Genomic DNA, 22857 nt, shown 5'->3' on the forward strand with positions numbered 1-22857 from the left:
ATGGTTACAAAGAAGTAAGAATATGTTACAATAACATTTTGATACTATCCATGTGTAGTATGTTTCACATTTGAGCTTACCTGCTCCAGTATATTTTTTTTTTAAAAATTACATTGACATTAAATTGCGTAACTAAACTGCTGGTTAAAGTAGTGTGTTTCTGTAGCTTGTAATATGTTACTATTTAACCTAAAGAAAACCAGTGCTGACTTAGGTTTTATTTTCTTTTGCAAGGGAGAATTTAATATGCAAAAGCTTGAGTTATTGTCTCCATACTGAAGTAAAAGTTATTCTGAAAAGTAACAGCTTTAATATTGTGACATCATATCACAGAGGGTTTTATCATTCAAAAAATTGCAAATCGTTATTTGCAGCCTATGTAAAGCGTGTAGTTTAACATATGGTTTGGATTTTGTGTTTTCAATCCGTATTAAGGTTCATCCTTTTTACCCATTGTGATTACTGTTTTCACATTGGGTGCACTTTAAATTAAAAAAAAAAAAAAAATTTAAAAACCCAGCTTTTTTATAGGTTGGGTTAAATTATTTTTTTTCCTACTCCATCCCCTTCATGAAGGCCTCTGGATTCTGGTTTTCTAGAATTTTCTAATTTTGTTGTGGTCAGTTACAGCCCTTCCATCAATTTTTTTCAGTGTCACTAAGTTGTCCTCTACGTTTATTTTTTTCTTACCCTGGCAGACTTCTGTTTCTTACTCCTAATGTTAAGATAGGCTATAATTTGATATCAGTGTCTTTAGCAATACTACCACGAAGTTTTCTGCACCGTAGGCTACCGCACATCCACTCGTGTGGTGAGGCAGGTGTACCTTAAGTAAGCGTTGATGCCAGTCTAACTGTGGTCTTACAGAGCATGATAGACCTAAATTCACTGGGCCTCTGTGGAAGGAGGAACAGCAAAGCATTGTGATGGGGCAGTTGTGCCTTGCTCCCTTCCCTGCACTGCAGCTGCTATATACTGGAACCTAGTGCTACCTGAAGGGCTTTCTTTACATGTACAGTATTCTTATGGTTTTAAATGTTTCTTTCTGTGGGAAGCCGAAGCTAAGCAGAGGTTGGATTGTATCTGGCTTTCCTATTCCAGGTTTCATCTGCTGCTTCTGCGACCAGCTTCTGAGCTTTTGGGTGTCATTTTCATTGACTGTCACATAGTTCAGTATAAGGGAGTGACTGTACAGTTACTATGCATCGATGTTGTGCATAAGATGTACACATGATAGTGCATGATGCAAATGTTAAAGATGTTTGACAAATCAGCTTTGTTAGCTCTGACTCACTGACACACAGAGGTGTCTGCTTGCTTCCCAGATCTTAGGGTTTGGAGAGGACTTCCAAAAGCAGCCAGGTGAATAACAAATTGCTATGCTGTCTCCAGCAAGTACGAAGTTGTGGTAGTGTGGGAAGGAAGAACAGAGTGGAATGTTGGATGTAGGGAGGGTGGGAGAGCAAAGGTATTGTAAGGTTAAAGACCCAGCTGGGGTTTAGGAGGCTTTGTTGTACCAGGTACAGTGCAGTTGTGGTTGTTTCATGTTCTCTCTAACAAGACCTAAATTTGTTGTGCTCTTTGCCTCTTTCTACCACGGCAGAACCACTATTCTTCTCCACTTAATAAATATATATTTGCCAGGCATCAATTTTATCTGAAGACTTGATGCAATATTTGCTTTGCCCCTGCATTAGTTGCCTTCTAATCTTTTAAGGCTAGAATTTGTATTTCACGCTTCCTGTAACTGTTTCTAAGATATGTACCCCAATCTGTGATGCATGTTACTTCAGATGAAAACGAATCTGGTCCAAGACTGAGTGGTAGGAAAAAAAAGATGTCTGTATTGTCTCTGTGACTATAAAAAAAGACCTCTAAAGCAGTCTATTCCAGTTTCTTACTGGTACTTTTGTCCCTCTCTACTCCTTCCTTTCATTCATGCCTTGTGTCTGATCCAGTGCATCATGTAAGTTTCTGAATTCTAAATGCAATAATAAATGTTATTGTAGTTAACTTTAGCTTCATATTTTAAAAATAGATGTCACTGAGCTCAGTACTGAAAGCAAAAGTTTATTCTTGCAAGATTATGTGGGTTTAACATATTAGGAGGAGCCATTTGAAAGAAACTCCCCTAAAAGCATGTTGTTTTATATATAGTAAAACTGGGTTTACTGTCACTGTTTACATTTACTGTAGGAACAGGTTGTAAACAGAATGAACACCAGGATTGGTGGAGGAAGACTTGAGTTGGTAATGCAGTGGGTTTTTTTTCCAATTTTTACACAATTTTAATAATCTGTATTTTAGCTGTGTTTCCAGGGTCAGTAAGTTCCAGGTATACTAAGCAGAAGATAAAGCAGAAAATATGTCTAACTGCTAACATTTGGGAAATAGTCTCATGAGGAAAGAACGGTAATCATTACTAAAACCCTCTTGATTTGTTCAGAGATAGAAAACCACCAAGATTATGTTGGGGGGTGGGGCAGTACTTACAAAAGTATCCTTTTTAAATTACTTAAAATTAATATGCTGGGTTATATCTGTTGATAGTGACCCAGTCTTAAAGGACAAAATTTTTTTCAAGGTTGTGTTCACAGGTGAATTGACTTAGTGCTAGAAGGGAAGAAGACAAGGCATTAAAAATGGATTTAAGAAAGTGCAAGGATTGATAAGGTGTAACTTTAGTGTAACGAAGGGATGTGTACTGAAGAAAGGATTTTAAAACTTCTGTGCACCTACAACTCTAACTAAGTTTAAAAAAAACTTAGGCTGGACAAACCTGTAAATTAACCTAACTGGACAACTAACAGTGCTTGTTAAGTTGCATGTTAATATATTTGAAATTATACTCATTGGGTCTGTTACAGTCCAGGCTATGCTAAACTGTGCAACAGCCAGCCAAAACCTCCTAACAGTAACTTCTATCTTAATGGACATAAAACTCCTTTTGGATGTTGAACCAATTTGACTGAACTAGCCATTAAAATTCCTGCCTTTTTGTGTACAACAGCCTATATGTCGTGTTTGTAGAAGTTCTCATTTCATAATTAGTGGTAGTTTTTAAAGCATCTTAAACTGGCCACTTCACAGATGGAACAGCTGTTTAAATAAATTTCATTTTCACTGCAGAGATCCTTTTGTGGAAACAGGAGGATGCTTTAAGCAATTGGGTGCCTTAGGTGCTGCGAATAGTTGAAAGAGGCGTTCGGCTAGGTATTTTTCTTATGCACTTTGAAGTCATGAGGGTTGATTCTCAGAGGCCTGGGGAAACTGTTGACTGTTGCTTTTAGCAGTAAGGTGTAAACCAGTAATTTTTCCTTGTAGGTGATTTCTAGTAAATACTAAAAGCCAGCTTTGTTTCTTCTGTTCTTGTTCCCTCAGACATCCTTTCTGAATTCAAATTTGGATTATGTGCAGTTGATGTATTTTGCAGGAAGGAGCTCCTAGACTTGTTGGAGAATTTGGTTTTAGGTCTTTTCAGATTCTGGAAACAGATCATAAAGATAATTTTACACACTTAGTATATGTGAAACTAAAAATCCATTGCGATTTAGCTGTGCATAAATAATAAAAGGGAAGCTGTGAGTCAGACTAGATGGTAATAAAACAGATACTTGTGGACATGGAACCTCAAGTGCTAAAATAATTCTGTGACCTTCAGGGGGTTGTTTGTGGGATAGAAGCCCAATTATGTGGGAGTTGTACTGAACACAGCTATCAAAAGCGGAGGAAAAAAGTTTTTTTCCAGTTCGTATGCAACAATTCTTTGCAACATTTTTTTTTTTCAGGCAGTAAAGAGAAGTTAAAAGCCAGTATCTATCTGATTAGGTGGTTTTATGGTAGCTTAAGCTGATCTGAGTTTGGACTGCTGAAGTCCTGTATGGTTTTGCATCCTTTATTCTGCGTCACATCTGATCCTGAAATGAAGGAGCTGAACCATTAGAAAGTTAATCACTTTTCTAATAGGATTATTTTTCTGCTGATTTAACTCCCTGAACTGGCTTGTTACAGGATGAGCTTAACTAAGTGCCTCTGTTAACCAGAGGAAGGGACTGAAAATGCTTATCTAGGGGCAGGATCATGGCAGTGAACAAACACCCAAGAATTAAGTATTCACAGTGTTAGATATTGGCTGCTGTGCAAGCAGTACAATTAAAAATACATAATCAAAAGCCACATACCCTTGAACTGTGATAACAGCAGAACTGAGCACAGAGTGCAGTTAACATGCATTTTTCAAAACTGGGATCAAATGTCTTTCTGGCTATAGTTGAGCTAGGTTAAAAGTCAAGCTCCTTTTTCCCTTTTGTTGCTTGCTTGCAGATGTTCTCACAGGTTTGATGTGTCACTGAATGCATCTTTGCTCACACTCCTAGTTCTGGCAAAATGGTCCAGACTGGAAATCCTACGTGTTGATTTCTCCAATATAGTAGGAGTGGTTATTTGTGAAGGTGCAATGTAATGAGGCCTTGTTTTGACTCAGATATAACCAGGACACTGGTTTGCCTCTCTGAAATGTGGATGGCTTTTATCTGTCCTGAAGATGGATAGGGACAGGAGAAGGAGTGCTCACTGGCTTTCAGAAGTTCGGTGTTTTCTTACATACGATGTAAGGTACAAGCAATTTCAAGTAGTCCGGTTTAAAACCCTGGTCATATTGTTATTTTCAATTCTGTAGAGCTCCTATAATTTTTGTCTTGTATAACTGCATGGACACTTTATCTGCTGCTGCTCAGTGAATATTTGCAAATTTAGGAAATAAGTTTTTTTGGTTTTTTCCAATAAAAGAATGAACAACATTATTATGCTACTTACATGTGTTAGGAGTCCTGTATCAAATGTACAAAATTAATGTAGGATTGCTATGATTATGCATCTTATCAGCATTTGTTTTTTCACCAGCTTAATTTATTTCAGCCTTTTTGAGTTTATTGCCCTGTATCTGCATAGATGAAATCAAATTCCTGGAAGCCGTAACTGTTTCACTGCAGTATCAGCTGAGTTTTGTGTGTCACATGGAAAGGTTTGAGATAATACAACTGAATTACTACTAAAATAGTTGATCTTTTTAATGAAATTAATTTTATAATTTAGTTTACTGTGGGACTTGATACTTGCCTTCCAAGCTACACTGCTTTGCACTAAGCAATGCTAAGAAAGATTCAAAATCTGAATCAAAGAATAATGGTCTTTAAGCTCCTGTAAAGCCCCTCCTACTGATTTTTTTTTCCTTTTCCCTTTCATGCATGGCTGCTATTACATGTCAGTTCAACAGTTCTGCAACATCTTTGATCATTTGTTAATTTTATAAGTAAATTTAATTTGAAGTCTTTTAAGGGATATGCCTTGAATTATATCCTGCTAGTAGGACCGACACAAAAACTGGTAGTGCTGAAAACTATTAAAAAATATGGTAGCTTTTTTAAATGATCAAGTTGAATGGCAATGTATAACACAAGCAACTGATGTAGTGCATTTGCAGAGGTTGACAAAAGCAAAGGGGCATGGCACTCCTGAAAATAAAATTGATGTTTGTAAGTAACTTGGGCTTACTGCATTTGCTAGCCCCAGCTTTTTCTTTTCTTTAAGTCACTGTTTTGTACAATAGTTCACTGGCAGCTTATCATCATATAATGCCACTGTAAATGGTGTTCCAGTAAAATTCATTAATAATACCTTGGATTTCTATTTTTGGAACACGTGCTTTCCTTCAGGAGTGATGTGCAATAGTGATGCTTGTTAATTTTAATAGAAGGCATACCTCTGTAGTATCTAGTTACCTTCAGTTTCCCTTTATATGTGTGTGATGGCACCTTTGACAGAGAGGAGTATTAGTTCTCTCTGTCCTGTTTACTGTCTTTTTCATTTTCAGAGCTATGCATTGACCTAGATCCAATATTAAGAATTAAAATTATTTCCTTGAAATAATCTTTTAGCAATTGACAGGGTTTTTTAGAATTTTCTGTACAGTAGGTCAGTCACTATGCTATACAATACAGAATCTTATGTTCTAACAGTAATTATGTAGCTAACTTGTAAAATTTCACAAGAAAGGTCTTGTAGTAATAATTTATAGGTTATTATCGCTACATCTCATGAAGGCAAGAATTTACTTGATAGTGTGATCTGAGACTGCTAACATCTGCCTGAAAATGAGTCAAGTTTAGAAAGTTAGTAAATAAGCTGTTTGGAGTACAGGTCAGAACAATATTTCATGCTTAATAAAAAGCTTTGTATCATTTAGGGTTGTAACAAGCATGTATTTTAAAGCTTGTCTGCATGTGATAGTCAGGTTGTAATTTTTTTTCATCTACTTTGTGCTAACAGTGTTAAATCTAGAAAAAAAAATCTGGAGATGATAAAGTAAGATTTCCACAAGTCTGTAAAAGAACACTTAAACCTATACTACAGTAGTAAACTATGTTAAAAAGTTAACAATCAGTTTGGTAAAGCTTTTGGTATCAAAAAAAGCTTTTAAACTCCAATATGAATATCTGAGTGTTAAAAAAGTGGTTTAAGGTAGTTAGTGCCAAAGCTACAGGAAGGCAACTTGTAAGAATACTCTGATTGACAGATCAGAAAGTTAACAAAGAAATTGTGCTTGGATAACATGTATATGTTGCTGCTAGAACTGCCATCTCCTAGTTTTCTTGTTAAATCTGTAACTTGTGATACAAAATACTTACTGTCCTGCATATACTGAATGACTCATGCAGCAACCTGAATTTGTTTGGCTGAGGTCTGTAATAGAAAAATTGGTCTGGATTTACTTTTTCCATCTTAAAAGTATCAGGTCAATAAAACTCTTTAAAATTCACAGTGCAATAAATTTTCTGGCAGCTCAGACTTCTTCTCATGTTTTAGAAACATTTAGTCAGTTTAGTCTAGCTTTTTGCTGGATCACCAAATATGTAGAACTTCTTGTGGTAAGAGTGCCTTATCTTACTGAGACAACTTGTTTTCCAGATAAAAGTACAGTTTAGTAACTCCAGCATAAAAACCGAGATCTGGAATGTTACACTGTCAGATTGCTGTCATTAGCTTGACTTTGTAGCTGGGAACAGAACTTCTCAAACTCTACTTGTGATCTCTTATGTCTTCTTTTTAATTTTTCTAGGCTGCTGAATATGTCCCAGAAAAAGTGAAGAAAGCTGAAAAGAAACTAGAAGAAAATCCATATGACCTTGACGCTTGGAGCATTCTCATTCGAGAGGCACAGGTTTAGTGACATAGGATTACATTTCCTTATCTATGGTCCACTCACACTATTTGGTTCTGGAGTAAAATCAGCATATTCATTTACATAAATCATAATATTGTAAATGCTGTTTTGATTTTCAATTTTTTAGAATCAACCTATAGACAAAGCACGGAAGACCTATGAACGCCTTGTTGCCCAGTTCCCCAGTTCTGGCAGATTCTGGAAACTGTACATTGAAGCAGAGGTTAATATTTTTACATTTTTTTCTTATATAACATTTAGTAGGAGTTTAAGTTTATACTATCATAAGCATAAGTAAGATAGGCACATAATATCTAGGGAAAAGGGGATTTTAAATATGCCTTGCCTTTATTTTGTAAAATAGGTATGAAGGAGTGATTAAAATGAATTCTAAAGTATTGGGTCTTTTATGAGTTGATGATTGTTGCATTATGGAGTTGCAACAACATTAAAACCGTTTCAATGGTATTGGAGTGCTTTAGCCTTTTATTTACTTGTCGTGTCAATTTATTGCCTCCCGTGTCATTTATTTAGAGGACTTTTTTTTTTTTATTTATACATACCAACTTATTTGAATGACTTTCTGTGAATGTTTGGGTCTTCTAATTTTTTTGCTTTCTTAGAGAATTGAGTGTTTCTGTGAATAGTGTTTTCCGGGAGGGTGTGGGATGGAAGCTGATTTCTGGAATGAAAATGCTGGGGAAAATGCATTAGCACAACTCATTAGCTTCCAAAAATCTGAACAAAATTGTGATTGTTTACATAACTATATAAAACTTCCCACTAAGTGCATTGATCATTTAAACAGTCTTTAAAGACATGCCATGAAATGCACTGTATAATCTGAGTATTTTTATTATTTTTTTATGTAGCTGATATTTAATACTAATACACATGCTTTTTTGCGGGCATCTTCTAGCTGCACATTTTTCTTAAGAAACAGATCTTCTACATGCTAAACTACGGGGGTGGGGACCTTTGTTCTGTAGATGAGAAACAAAAATAGCTAAATTTTTTTCCATTTTATGTGACAATTGCGAAGCAGCAATCTGAGTGGCAAAACTGCATTGTATAGTTATTATACTTTATTGTACATTAAATTACGTATCCAAATATGTTCTGGCAGTAAATTTTGACGATTATTAAATAAAATTGGGATAATGGCAATATAACAAATTTTTATATTGCAGTTTATAGTAAGATGTTACAATGCAAAATAGTGCAACCTAAATTTAATATTAATTAAATATCATAGAATTTTCACTATTTTGTTTCCAGTAGTTTGTAGTAGTAGTTGGAAAGTTGGTGATTGGACATATTTGGGAGATTGTGAATGCACTAACACAGACAGATGTGTGTTTTTCCTTTTGAGACCCTGCAGCCAAATCCATTAGCCTCTTGTACCCTGCAATGTTTGCTACAGGATCTAGTCTTTAGAACTGAATCTAGTTTGATGATTACGTTATCTGATTTCTGTGCTTATTTAAAACCTTTATCTTTCCCATGCCTCAAATTTGAGTTGCGTAAGACCACCTCAGCCTGTGCTATGTTGTAGATCTTTCAGCAGAAAGTACTGTTATCAGTGTAAAGCTTCTTGTCTGAGGCTTCATGTCTTGAACCATGTTCAGAGATGAATTGACAGACATTACCTCCCTTAATTGATACATTTTAACTAATTTATAATCTAGTAGTATTTAGAAACATTAACAGTGGCAAAGCTTAAAACAGTCTAGGGTATAGTTTTTACGTGCTTCTTCAAGGAATGAAGATCAGCTTCTACCCAGCAGGTATGGTAACCAGGTAACACAAGGTAAATTTGAGAAGGAAAGAATTGGCATAAAGATCACTAGTTCACTTGTGTGTGTGTGTGCGTGCATGTGTCTGCCTATAACTACACTTCAAATATAAGAGAAATGGAATACATGATTCTCTTATTCATAACAATGGAAAAACCTGAACCATAGAGTTCTGGTAGAGGTACACTTGAAAAGAGTTATATTTGAAAGAACTGTAAGAGGTTGCTTTTTAGAAATTTATCTTTCATCTTAAAAGGCAAATTTTTAAAATACCAGTTATGACTTATATTTTCAACTTTTCTTTCCTGGTTCCAGTAACTTCTTGCAAAACTCGAGTAGTGACCGATTTAACTAAAAAGCAACACGCTTCTCTCTGCCTTTTTTAGTATATGTAACTATTTATAGCTATAAGCTGAAATAACTATTTCCAAATTCCTCTCTTAAAAATATATATTCACACAATTGGGCACTGTCGTCAGTGTTGTTTTAAGTTGTATATCATGTGTACAGTCCTGTCTTGAGAGTAAATTCAAAATGAAATGTTTTCTCGAATGTTCTTTTAACAGCGTGGTTGAATATAAATTAAGACATCAATTAATTTTTGAAGGCTACCTGAGATAGAGAAATTGTTTTGAGGCTTCTTATATTGCAGCCTTAAGATGTACAAGGAATATAGGGAAGGTATTTTCCAAAAGCTTTTTTCCTTGGAAATCTTAGTAGTCTCCTCCTGCTAGAAAGTTTCTCTTGGATGGTTCAGATATACAGATCTTTCCGGCCTTGAGTTTGGGGAAGTAGCCTGTGGTAAATCTTTGTTTAGCATTGCTTTTGATTCACTTTCACTGCCACAGTATTTAAATCTGAAAATTGCTAAATCTTCAGTCATCTGTAAGCTGTGTTTTTCCTGATGTCAAAACAAGCATATCACTTTCCTCTTTTACATGATAACGTTTGCTCTTTGCATCACAGAAAGACAAAAAGGGAGAGGAAAGTAGGGGTTGTTTTCTGGCAGGTCATCTTTCACTAGGTAATTTTGTCCTCTGAACAACATAAATCTGAGCTGAATATCATTACATAGTGCTGGTCTGTTATTGGAAGATGAGCTAGGGTGAGGGTTATGATTATGGCCTTACAAAAGAGGAAGTAGCCCTTTAACAGCTGTGTTCTTTATAAATTGTTAGAAATCTTTAAATTTCCCTTTGCCTAACTTGAGAAATGTGTTCTTTTTAGTCACTTCTAATCTTCAGGTAGAAATCATTGTTTATAATCTACATGAACAATAACTGTTTCCATGCATATGCTAGTTCATTTTGTAATGTAAAACTTAAGTGCAGGCCTTACTGCTGTGATTTCCTCTTGTTTTCCTTTTTATGTATGATGTAGAATACAGTGTAAAGCAGTGCTCAGCACTTAATGTATCATCTAACTTATTGCTATTGATACACAGACTGTGCTGAAGTAACTGAATGCTTTACATTTCCATTTTGTGTCAAGCACAGATTTATATGCTCTGGTCTCTCTTTTATGACTGGTTTGGTAGTTAGAACATGGAGATTAACTGGGAAGAGCATGCTTTGACAGTTTGTTAATGGGAACTCTACTATTAAAGTTTGAATTGGTAAAAAAATTTTGATTCTCACACTGGTTCTTATTTCTTCTAACATTAAAAGAAGCAGTTACAGGACATAGAAATAATAGAATTGGATGAAACAACTCCCAGCTCACACTGGTTTTGGGTCATAGCATTTGAATGCTTAAGACTTGTGAGAATAGAGTTTTGTTTAGTGGATTTGACAGACTGTAGTCTATTTTTGATATGTATTCTAGCAAGTAAAATAGTTAACTTGCTATTCTGCATCTGCTAAAATTTAGGAAGTGGTACAGTAATGTCACTCTTCTTACTCGGACTCTTGTTTTCTCTAGTTGCTTAAAGCACATTTTTCTCTTGATACCTTTCCCATAAAAATCTACTTCCAGAAAACTTGAATCAATTCACATGTCAGTGCCTCTTTCACAGTTTTAAAAAGGAGCATGTAAGTCTCAGTCCCACATGTGCCATAATGTTAAATTCATAGATGACATGATCTGGATTCTAGCCTGCTCTGCTGATTTCCTGTGTCTTCTTGGGTAAGTTACTTAACCTGTTTTGCCATTATTAAAACAGATACCTACCTACCTCACAGGGTTGTTGTGAGGCTCACTTTAGTGATTAAAGTGCATTTGGCATCTGGCTAAAAGGTGCTACAGAAATGTAAAAATAAATTCTGATGTAATACCCTATGATCCCATAGGCCCAGCTGTCTCTTACTATTTCCTTTGTCTCTTCGACTGTTTGAACCATCTTTTAGATACAGAAAGACTTGACAATGCTTTTCATGCACTTGAAAGAACTTTTACTTTACCAGTGTTGTAAATATTTCAGTAGTTCTCAAGCAAGCATTTGAAGTTGTCACCTTTTTCTCTGCTAGTTTCCTTTGAGAAATCACCAGGTTGAAAATCCTCTTAAGCACATTTATTAAACTATGTTCATGTATTTGCAACATTTTTTAAATGATCTAAAGAATTTTTAGTTCCAGTTGCTCTAAGTGGAAACTTTAATCTGTAATTGTCCTGAATGTTTCAGGCCAGTTCGCACCACACCTTTTTACTTTTTTTGTTGTTGAGTATACTGCATTATACCCTGGTCGCTTTGAACTGTTGTTATTAGGGGTTGAAAGGTTGCCATCATTAAAGATTTAAAAATCGTAAGCACAAGACAGTTGTGACACCCCAAGTCTAGAAACAATAAATACAAAGCTAGTAACGTGCATGTAAAGTGTTTGGCTGTTAATATGTATTTTTTTGTCTTGCGAATTTTGCAAGTAAGACTCCTGTGTTATTGCTTGTTCTAAAGAAATGAAACTAGATATATTTGTTCAGATAACTATTTGATATGAACACTTTGAATTTTAGATGTCTTGGTAACAAATCAGATGCTGTATGAGGATTCAGAGGGTGGGACCAAAGCTTAGGGTTGATTGTTTTGCATTTCATCATATGCAATACATCAGTATCTTTAATTCATGTAATTCACACTGGTGTGGATACTAGTCAGAATGTATCATTTAACATACTTGTATATGAAATATGTAAATAAAACCATTTAGAAAAATGATTGTTTTTGTTTAAAATGTTTGTGTTTCTTCAAAGCATTTTCTTCCCCTTTTTACTTTAATCTGGTTCTGAGTTCAGAAAAAAATTGTTATGCATACCACCAAAATTCTTCTGCTTGGGGAAAAATGGGAACTGACTTCTGTCAGGATGAAGGTGGAGTGATCAGAAGTCTAAGTAGAATAGACTTCTTGGCTGAGATTCTGTTTAGTGGTACTTTCAACTGAAAATATTGTATGTATCACTAGCTGATCTTTGTTAATTTCTTAATGGAAGGCATACCCATTATAATCTGTGCCCACCCTGCTAGTCTACCACATTTCTCATAGTAAATTTCTGCTTTTGAGAAACTGCCGTACAGGTGCTCTGTACAAACATCCATACTGCACGTTCTTGACTACCTCAGTCAGAGATTTTTTTTAATCTTTTTTACAACTGTATTATTTATGATCTTTTCTTATTCATGTGTGGACTTGTTCCATTCCTGTTAATAAATGTTGTTCTGTCTGTGTGATTATTGTAGACTTGCACTAGAAAGTGAATGCAACTTCTTTCCTGTCTTTTCTACTCAATATGTAAATACAGGCATGTACATCTTGCATAGTTGCCATGGTCCTACAAGTTGTATAATATCAGAAAGTTATCCACATAATTGACATTTGTAGTTTCAGAAGATGTGTGGTACAACGCTAGCGCATTTCTTTATAATTCTATTTTCTGTATTTGATCATTAAAATTATCATGAGAAAGCATTAGGAATTTTAATTTTTGAAGTGGAAGTGATGCCTAATGAAGAGATTACTATGAACCCTCTTCTATAGTGTGTTGCTGTTTTCACATGAATAAACATGAACTGCTTCCTGTTCTGTTGTATTCTTTCCACATGGGGTGACAGAAACATCCCTGTTAGAAATGTTAGTTATATAAAACTCTTGTTCACAACACTTTTGAAGTCTCACTTTCAAATGTAATGAGGACAGTGAAAACTTTTCTCGTTGTGTGCTTTCTTTGGTCAAAGTCATTTGCTGATCCTTCTATTGATATTTAGAGGGGGGAATATGTGTGTTGGGTCAGGAACAAACTTGAGCTTCTTTCGTATGTCTGAACCTGAAAAAACCAGAAGTAAAAATGTAGCTTTCTTGTGTACCCTGTATTAGCTGCAGATTGGTTATCTTCATCTACATGGGTGAGGGAACTATAATCGTAATTTCTCATTCATTTCTACATCTCTTCCAGTTGTCAGCTGATTGAGTTACCTGATGCGCTTTATTCAGATCTTGAGAAGCGTGATGGCTGAGAGAACATGTTCTGTTAAACTTTATCTACTGGTACTACTGCATAAAATAATGCTTTACTTTGTTCTGCAGAATCTCTCTGCAGACTATAAAAAGGCTTTGAGTCGCTGCTGTGGTGAAGTACAGTGGCTTCTTTTAGCTAGAAACTCTGTGAAGGCAAGCCATTCATTCTGGCACTCCTGTGTCCTGTTAGTACAAATGCTCTTCGTTTAAGAGTGTGCATTGTTTTTTCCCCTCAGTAGGGTGTGCTTTTTCTCACTGATGGCTTCAATGTGACAGGTGCTTTACACCCAGTAACAATTTTGGGCTTCTGCAATGAAGTGTTGTGTACCTAATACCGTAAGCTTTGACATTTTTCCTTTCTTAGATAAAACAATTCAAAAGTGAGAAGAAACGATATGCATTGGTGCATAACTGTACCATTGCACAGGCAGCATTCACGTGTTTTTGTGGCACATTGTATACATGCAGTTAACTACACATGAGAAGATCTTACAGTGATTTGAATCTGATCCATATTGGGATTTAACTAGTTTGGAAGTGACAAATGTTCATAGCGTAGAAGCTTGGCACCATTTCCAGAGTTCATTGGAACTGTGGCACACAGAAATGTTTCATTTTAAGGATAGGCATTGTCGTAAGTAGAAAGGTATTCTTGTTAAATTTAGTTTGTGGACAGTTCTCAGTAATACTGCTATAAAGTGGAGTCTTATTGCATCTTGAGAAAAGACTGTTTAATAGAACTCACTTCAAACTTGAAGTGTAAACGTTTCATCTGGTTCAGGGCCTGTTCCCTTAGAAGCGGATTGTACCAAGCCTTGTGACAGGGTCTGTGTACTAATCTTAGTTTTCACAAGTTCCAGTGAGCACACATTGCTGATCCATTAGTAGATCCTGTAATCAAAGGTCTTGTAGACTGACTGCTGGGCTAAAGGCTTTCAGAGCTTTAACATCTTCAACTTTCTCCAGAAGGAGGAGAGCTAGAATTGTTGGTATTGCTGAGGAAGCTTGGTAATTTTACTCGTACTTTCACACCCACTCTGTGTTTCAGCAAAACAGTTACAGAGCTTATGCACATAACTAAATTATATAGGCTTTATCGTTATTAATTCAAACTGTTCCTCAGAATTGACTAACATGAAAAGTTTAGTAGTGTGATGGAGGGTCAACTGTCTTACCTCATTTTATTCCTGTAATATGACTATATAAAACTTAGACTTTTTAATGAGGGCAGCTTACTCTCTCCAGTTCCCCATGGTTTGCATTAGTGCATGAGATAGAGAATAAGGAATAACTAGTGTGTGAAGCTGGAAAGAGAAATGACTGTACGCTCTTTGAAATGTTAATCCATGACCATAGCAGAACAAACTCTTACTATATACAGTCCGATACTTCCATTTTGGTTTATGTGAGAATGAGTATCAAATACATTTTAAAAAATACTTTGCAAGTCATGGATTTGGACTAGAAAGAAAACTTGCAAAATGATGCCTGTTGTTTGATTTATTATTTTTTTATGTCCAGACTGCAGCACAGCCATCAACTTCCTTCAGATATCATCCCTCCTGGAAGCATAGGTTTTCAAACGCCATTCTTTCCATTTAAACAAAAATAAACTCTACTCAGAGATTAAAGTGGATTAGATTTCCAAAAATGAGGTGGCAGGTATGTGGTTATGTATGTGCTGTCCTGGAGATAAAACAGACGTGGTGAAGTTAGCATGTGAGCTAACTTCATTGTCTTCAGTGGAACTACATTTATACATGAAACTAAGCGTGTTTAAAAAGTTCATAGTGTGACCAAATAGCAAAAAGGGCAACTTGGTTGCAGCTGGGTCTTTATTTTGTTTTCCTTAGGAAAGGGGAAGATGCCTTGTCAAAGAACAAAAAGTTGAGAGGGTCTTCCCCCCCCCCCCTCCCCCATCTTCTGTTTATCTTTCCTGCTTGGAGAAATAAAATGTATAACACTGTTGGCTATAGTTGGTGGCATTTCATAGTGTGTGTATGGGTGCTGGTACAACTTTAAGTTAAGTTCTCTCAATTTAGGAGCTGTTTTAGCATATTCTCAAAATAGTTTCAAATGGAATTTGAACTATGAAGTGACATGTCCTATTTCAATGCTGATACCATTCATCTCAAATCTGCTTTCAGGGTATATGAAGGGGAGGAAACGAATGTTGTATTGATTTCTGTCGAATTCTGCATCCCTGCAGCTTCCATTAAGGGCATGTTCCCCAGTATATACACACACATATATATTACTTAACCAAGTGATGGATCAGAAGAAAAAAAAAAGCATACTTAGCATTTCCAAAGTTAGAAAGGAAGGTGAAGCAACAATCAAATGCACCATTTACAATTCACTGACAAAATTTTGATTATTTTAGTTTTTATGGTTAAATGAAGACATGTTGTAGGTTCTGTGCCTGTGGATTCCTCTGGAATCTCTTGAACTATGTATGTGTATACATGTTCATTTGATGTGTATGTATGTGTTTATGTAATAAGGTCTCACAGCATAATGTTCTTTTAAAATCATACTAAATAGAAATCTGGGTATGTGAGCATATCAGTGCAAATTGTCTACAGATAGTTTACTTAGATTACTTAAAAGTTTATAGATGCTCATAACTTACAAAAATAACTTGTCTTCAGGGGCATATATTTAAAATAACAATGAATGGAGGTTTTTTTATTACATACAGCTTCAGTCTCAGTGCAAAAACCTGACTTGATACAGTATGTAAAGGAGTGGGAAAAATAGACTGTTAGATTTCCTGCTTTACTTCTGTTATCTTGACCACAGTATTGGCCTGCCTTTTCTCCATTCCTCCCTATCCATCCAAAGGTTATTTTTATATGTTTTCATGGGCAGAATTAGAAGTGTATTTGCTGTAAGACTTGTGGACTATCAGGTATTGCTGTGGGCCGTATCTTTCAATATACCCTTGCAAGTCATCTTCCAGGTGACAAGGAAGTCTCAGGAGTCCTTATCAAGAAGCTGTCTTTGGACAGTTCGGACATGTTCTTTGAATTTAAGTATCATAATTCTACTTGCAATTTTTGATAGGGCAGAACGTGGTGGGAGGAGGAGGAGATTCCCTAGTAATGAAATAACTGTAACTTTTTTTTGCCTTTCTGTAACTTTACTGATTTTGTTTTTTAAAAAAAAAAATCCAAAATTAATCCCATGACAAATCTTTTTACATCCTAATTATTGCAAAAGAAATCTGGTTCTCTTAAGGTGTCTTAATTATGCTTATGCAACTGCATAGCTGCCAGTGAGATTGTAATGGTGTTGCATTTGTAAAGCGCACAAACACATTTAGCAGCCTGTGATATGCAGTATATTGTAGGAACAGTTCTGAATGAATTTCATTTAAACTTTCCCTGAAACTTGGTTTAGTTAATCTCTATAATTTACTCTTTTGTATTGTATTACAGATACTTAAAAGATAAATTTGTAATAAGAGCATATCATGTAGGAACTTGAGGTGTAAGAAGCCTTCTCATTGATGTGACTATTGTGGAGAACAGAATGATAGTGATTTAATACATGTAAGCTTTCATCTACTAAAAGGTGTTACACACTTTTTGCTAACATGCAATTAATATAGGTTGAATATGAGTGACAGTGAATAAGTTTACAGAAAATTGCTTTTGTAACATATCTTGCTGGTGGAAGTTCAGCTTGCAGCTTTCCTTCCCTTAGCTGTGTCAATTGACCCCTCTCCCCAGATTTCCTGTAGACATTGCAGTAACTATTAGTTTTAGTACAAGCAGCATGCTTTGAAGGTCTGTGTGCATAACCCGATAGTGCTGACAAGTTCATACATGAAGAAACATTTCCTTCATACTGAATTAGTATGGCAAGCCTTACACAGAGAGCCTTAGTCTAGCAGTTTTAATTTCGCTAGAGGAATTTCATCATTCTAGTACTGACTGACTGTGGCTTTGGGAATGGTAAATTCTGTCTAATTGTAAAATTGTGCTAGAAATGCTTGCTCTGTGGTGATGATGACTGATCATTATATAAGAAGTAACTGAAAGAAAGTACGGTCCATTTATAACGAAGAATGTAAATTTCAAGTGGACTGGTCTTAAATAGATTGGGATAAATGTTTATAAATAGGTGCCCCTGACAACCCTACTAGCTACTTAAGGTTTTCTTTGTAAAAATGCTCTCTAAAATAGTCCTCGATGCATGAGGTTTTGGTTCCAAGTTACCTGAAAAAATGCTGTGGATGCAAGCTAAAAAGTTTAACAGAGAGCAGTGTCCCCATCCCTGCTCCACTCCCTAAAAAAAGGAATTGCTGCCCTGGTAAGTATATGTTACTTGCCCATTATTGTCGCCCACTAGCTAGCATTCCTCAGGGAAATGTTAACAATATATTTATGTCAACTGAAATTCTGCACAGCAGTACTTGAGCAGGATGGGCAGTATAAGTAGTTGTTTAAAACCTCAGAATATTCCATGCTATTTGTCCTTGATAAAATCTTGGTGCTGGTAAACCTGAGCAGGAAACTGACTATACAATTTAAAGGATAACACTTCTCCAATATAAGATGTGACTAAACATAAATCAGGTTTTGCTTTTTTTTTTTTTTTAAGTAAATTCAATTTGAGATTGATACTTAAAAATTATATCCCCCATGCTTTTTTGTGTGTTAAAGATGGGTATTAAAAAGGAAGTACTATGGAATTTTAAAATTAGCTGACAGACTTTAATTCAGCAGAAATATTTTTCTGGCACTAAGCACATGGAGGTAAGTTTCTCTTTTCATAATGCCACAAAGTTTCTGCTGTTTTTGCTACTAGTCTTAGCAGTTAAAAAGAAATTACTATTGCATAAGAAATCTCACCTATTTACAAAGCCAAAGGGCACAAAGTTAGATATTGCATGTTTATTTCTCAATTTACTGATGTTGTTAAAATTCAGGTTTGCTCCCAGAAAAGTTTTGTGATTTTTTTTTTTTCTTTCCCATTTGTAGAAATTCTAAGAATAAGGTTAATCTGAGGGGGTGGAGGGGTTAATTTACTAATGAGAAAAATATGGGTGTTTCTCAATAATTAAATTGATAATTCTTGTTTATTTTTGGTCTGAATCAAATGAAGACACAGCACTGATGAGGTGTTATCATTAGTCTGCATGACAGACTTAGCAGCAGCCTGTCATTTCTGCAAAAGCTTCGTAGTCAAACATTTTTCATTGCTCTTAGAGTGTACTTTTGTGCATCCAATGCATAGAAATCTTGACCAAATGTAAAGTTGCACTAACCTACTTGAACTCGGTAGTATTATCTGCGTTTTGCCTTTCTCCCAGGCTGGCAGAGTTGCTAAAAACTGTCTATACTATGACATTTTTCACTTGTGCGAGCAGAGTTTTCTGCTACAATCTATATTCGAGGTCAGTTCTCTGCTCGGGCGCTGGCTGATTCAGTGAATCATGGAGGTTTTGTAGTGATGCTTCACCATATTGCTAAATCTTCAGACTGGATTTTTTAAGCATGCTGCATCACCATGATATACACCAAAACGAAGTCAAGCACCGTTGTCTTCCAATGCTAGAGTAAAATTTGAATGTGGGGAAATTCACATCATTTCTTGAGAACCTTGTCTGCCTTGCTGTGAGATGCATCTTCCCAATAGGTAGTATACATTATGTTTTAGTAGCAGTTCTCTGTTCTATACTTAACCAAATATTTTCTGCCAGTGATGGAGATTATCAGTTAAGCTACTGTGTTAGTTATGTGTCGCTTTTACAGATGATAGTGGTTTGTTACTGTTGTGTGCTTTGTGTCTTTACATCAGACCAAATGCTGCTCTTGGCATCCTAGCTTAAAGAGCCAAATATAACAAACAAGAGAGAGAGATCTGTCTTAGTATTTCTGAGATCCCTCGTGTGCTTCTGTGCTAATTAGATGCAAGAAATCAGCTGAGAGCCTACATACCATTTTTTAATGCAGTGCTTGAAACTGGCAGGCATTTTGCAACATTCTTTAATGCAAATGCTATCTGAAAGTATTCTGTATTTTTCTGTCCAGTCTTTCTCTACATAACAATGCATGTATCCTAGCAGTTAAAGTCCTCGTGGTCCAAATCAAATAATTACCTGCTGTCCGTCTGCTGAAGAGGCTCTTTTTTACAGAAAGTTTTAGAACACTTTACTCTGGGTTTCTGAATCATCGGTTAAAGCAGAAAAGCCTCAAAATGCACAGTTTGAGGGGTAGGGGGAAGAAGTATCAAGCTGACTGGATCCCTGCTGTCTTAAATAGTTTCCTAGTATATGCCTAATTCTGCATGGACACTATTTAGCTTTAACCCCTGAAGGCATCAAGCTGAAGTTTAAAAGGGATGGAGAAGGGGAAGCCACTGTGAAAAACTACTTTGTACAGTGTTTAAGTGGAGAAAGCAGTGTGGTATTTAAATATTCTAGAAACCTGTTTTTTAATGTACTAACCAATCTGATTAGCTGGGATAGTAATTACGCTCAAATTCAAATATTCTGGAAACAGAGGTCCCAGAATAGTTGTACTGAGTCTGTCCACTTCGATGTCTTTTGGATCAAGTCTTTAACCAAAAAGATTTGCATTGTTATGTGCTTTCGGATTAGGCTGGCTGTGATCAGTCCGGACTTAATAACTAGATATTGAGAAGACCCTACAGTAAAACTCGTATGTTGAAGGAAACTATTAATTCTTACCACTGAATGCTACTTTTAAAGTGAATTTTATTTCCTCTTCATTGCCAAAAGATAGAAATCTGGATGTTTAATTCTGTAATTGACTTTTAAAATATAGTCTTTCCTTTTTTAACATTATAGATGAGACTTTTCAGTAACTGTGATTAAGAATATGCATTCTCAGAAAAGAAATGATAGAGAATTTCTTCGACCTCTGACAGACGTATGAAAGATTTTTTTATTAGGGCAGCTGCCTGTATTAGAAAAAGACTCTATCTAATTCTCTGAACTTCAGCTGGAATATCTCCTTGCTGTAGAACAAAACCAGCTCAGTCATTAGGTTAATCTTACATTTCTGAGGCAGATTATTTTCCCGGATTAGTAAATGACTGACATAGTGTTTCTTCATGATTTTATAGGAAATCCATGGCGGCAAAGCCAGGACCCACATCCCCTCCTTACAAGATTATTTTTGTAGCATTGTAGTCCAACTGCACTTGGTTTGGGTTTAGTAAGGGGTTTTTTGTAATGCAGTATATATCCTGTCAACTGCAAATTGATGCTACGATGCAGTTGCAGAGTATTACTTGTGCCTGAGCATTATTCTCCACTGTCAGTTTTTAGATTTCTGATTCTTGTTTTGCTGTGACAAGACAACTGTTGGTCAAACATTAGAGCCTCTAGCCACCTGTGGAGACTTAGGACCAATCTAATGGTTTTGAGAACCATTCCTTGGGCCATTTTTTGCAACAGATTATTGGAAAATTACTCTTTACATTCCAGCTGTGGAGATGAAACATTAAGAACAGTTTGTCCCCTGCTGATGGGTCAAGCTAGTCTTGTGCTAATATTGTAACAGTAAGAAGATTGTGCTGTACGATAGTTGCATCTTCTAGTACCATTTTTCACTCTTTGAACAACTTGTATTCCTTTTCCTTCGGAGAATTGCTTGTTTGGCTGTCTTTATTTTGGGGAAAAGCCTTTATTAGACCAGTTCCACACTAGAAAATCAGGGGAATTAATGCATGGTCTCTGAATTAATTTGACCACTCAAAGGGGCAGCAGTTCTTTCTGGTCCTGAGATGTCTTCATTTGGACTATTAACCCTTTTTGCTAAGTCAGTGTGGAGACTGTTTAAGGGACCTCTGCTGCTTTCTAGAGGCATTGCATCTTTTTTTAAATGGATATTCAAGGATCCCTTTAAAAAGTAAAATCTCTCTGAAATTCTAGCTTGTTCAGGTGTATTATTAACATAAAATCTTGTTGAATGAATGGAGAATTCTTAAACCTTCCATACAAAAATTATTAGTTGATAACTTTATTCTACAGAAATAAATTTTCTGAAATATCATAATTCACAGTGTGTAACAATTACAGTTATCAAACTTAGCTTTTTCTGCACTTCTGTGCAAGTGTATTTGAAAAGGATGTATCAGAACTGTAGGCACGCAATGAGTGTAGTGAGAAGTCATCAAACTATAAACCTAATGGGGAACCTAATGACCCCTGAAACATTCCATTCTCCCCAGCTGTATCATCAAATTACATAACAAATCACCACTTTCTTAGAAACTTTGCTTTCTTATATTCTCTGAGATATTTTTAGGATACCAAAATCAAAGGAGGAATGATTTTTTTTTTTAATGAGCTGTATGTTACTGTAATGAACACTAATTACCTGATAGAAGTGAAAAGCAACTAGACGATTTTAAATTAAGTGTCTTAAGTTAGATCTGAAGTTAGAGCATCGTAAGGTGCAAGATGTGTGTAATGAAACAATTGGCTCTTATTTTTCCTAGGTAGTGACGCCTCATGTACCCCTTACGATATGTAATCTGTTGCAGCAGTCTGATCCCTGCCTTATTTTCAAGGTCTTAATATTGCAAGGAGTTTTAGCTTGGATTACGGAGTTAGTGCCTTGCTAGTGGTGACAGCAGACTGCAGTGTATCTGTGCTTCTCAGTTTGGCAACCTTGTGTAAGATACTGGCACCTATTATGTTAGGAAATTACCTGAAAAAAGTATTAGAGGAGTGCATCTGTCCAATTTCATTGCCCCTGCTGAGGGACTGTTTGCTTAAGATATGTGGTTGAGGTAGACAACCAGTGTAATTTGTCTGAGTTTACAATTTGGGCATCTCTAGCCCAATGACGTGGGCCAAACACCTTGCTTTTAGGCTTCCCTTTTAATTTAACTTTTTAACTTTAATGATCTGGCCAATAGATAAGTCAGAAAGTCTTTCTTTAATTTATCTTATTGCATTTTGTCATGTTAACAGATTATCTTGCAATCCATGGGTGCTGTATGTGCTTTTAAGTCCTATTAATTTTTTCCTCTGAGAGTTAAAGCGATATAAAATTAATTCTAGGCGAAAAAGCCCTGTTCCTTTGTAAAATGGCATACTTCCTAATAACTGCAAAGGATATCAGTAGATGTGTTAATGTTAGCCATCTGAAAACACATTTTAAAACTTCCCACTGCTTCTGTAAAATACAAAAGACACTGAGAAACAGGAATGAGAAGCAGAAGTGAACTAAAGTACGTAGGAGGAACCAAAATGCCTAAGTTGGGAAGGAAGCAGGGTAGTTTGCAGGAGTGTGAATGTGGGGTGTTGTTTTCTGCTGTGGCTTAAAGTGAGTGTGAAATTGAAGAGGAAATTACAAGCCACGGGGCATGTTGAAAATTGACTTTTTATTAAAATGAGATTTGCAGACAA

The 22857-nt window shown here is 35.8% G+C and overlaps 1 protein-coding gene across 2 annotated transcripts in view; it reads left to right on the top strand.

Annotated features, from left to right (window-relative positions):
* The window catches only part of CSTF3 (cleavage stimulation factor subunit 3), a 50469-nt gene that overhangs the window by 1716 nt on the left and 25896 nt on the right, over window positions 1–22857 (top strand). For both annotated transcript variants that reach the window (XM_049820498.1, XM_049820499.1), the window contains exons 2-3: window positions 7118–7219; window positions 7350–7445. In XM_049820498.1, coding sequence (XP_049676455.1) covers window positions 7118–7219; window positions 7350–7445 — 198 coding nt within the window. The remainder of the gene's footprint in view (window positions 1–7117; window positions 7220–7349; window positions 7446–22857) is intronic.

This window comes from Accipiter gentilis, chromosome 17, assembly GCF_929443795.1.
Source record: "Accipiter gentilis chromosome 17, bAccGen1.1, whole genome shotgun sequence".
Classification (NCBI taxonomy): domain Eukaryota; kingdom Metazoa; phylum Chordata; class Aves; order Accipitriformes; family Accipitridae; genus Astur; species Astur gentilis.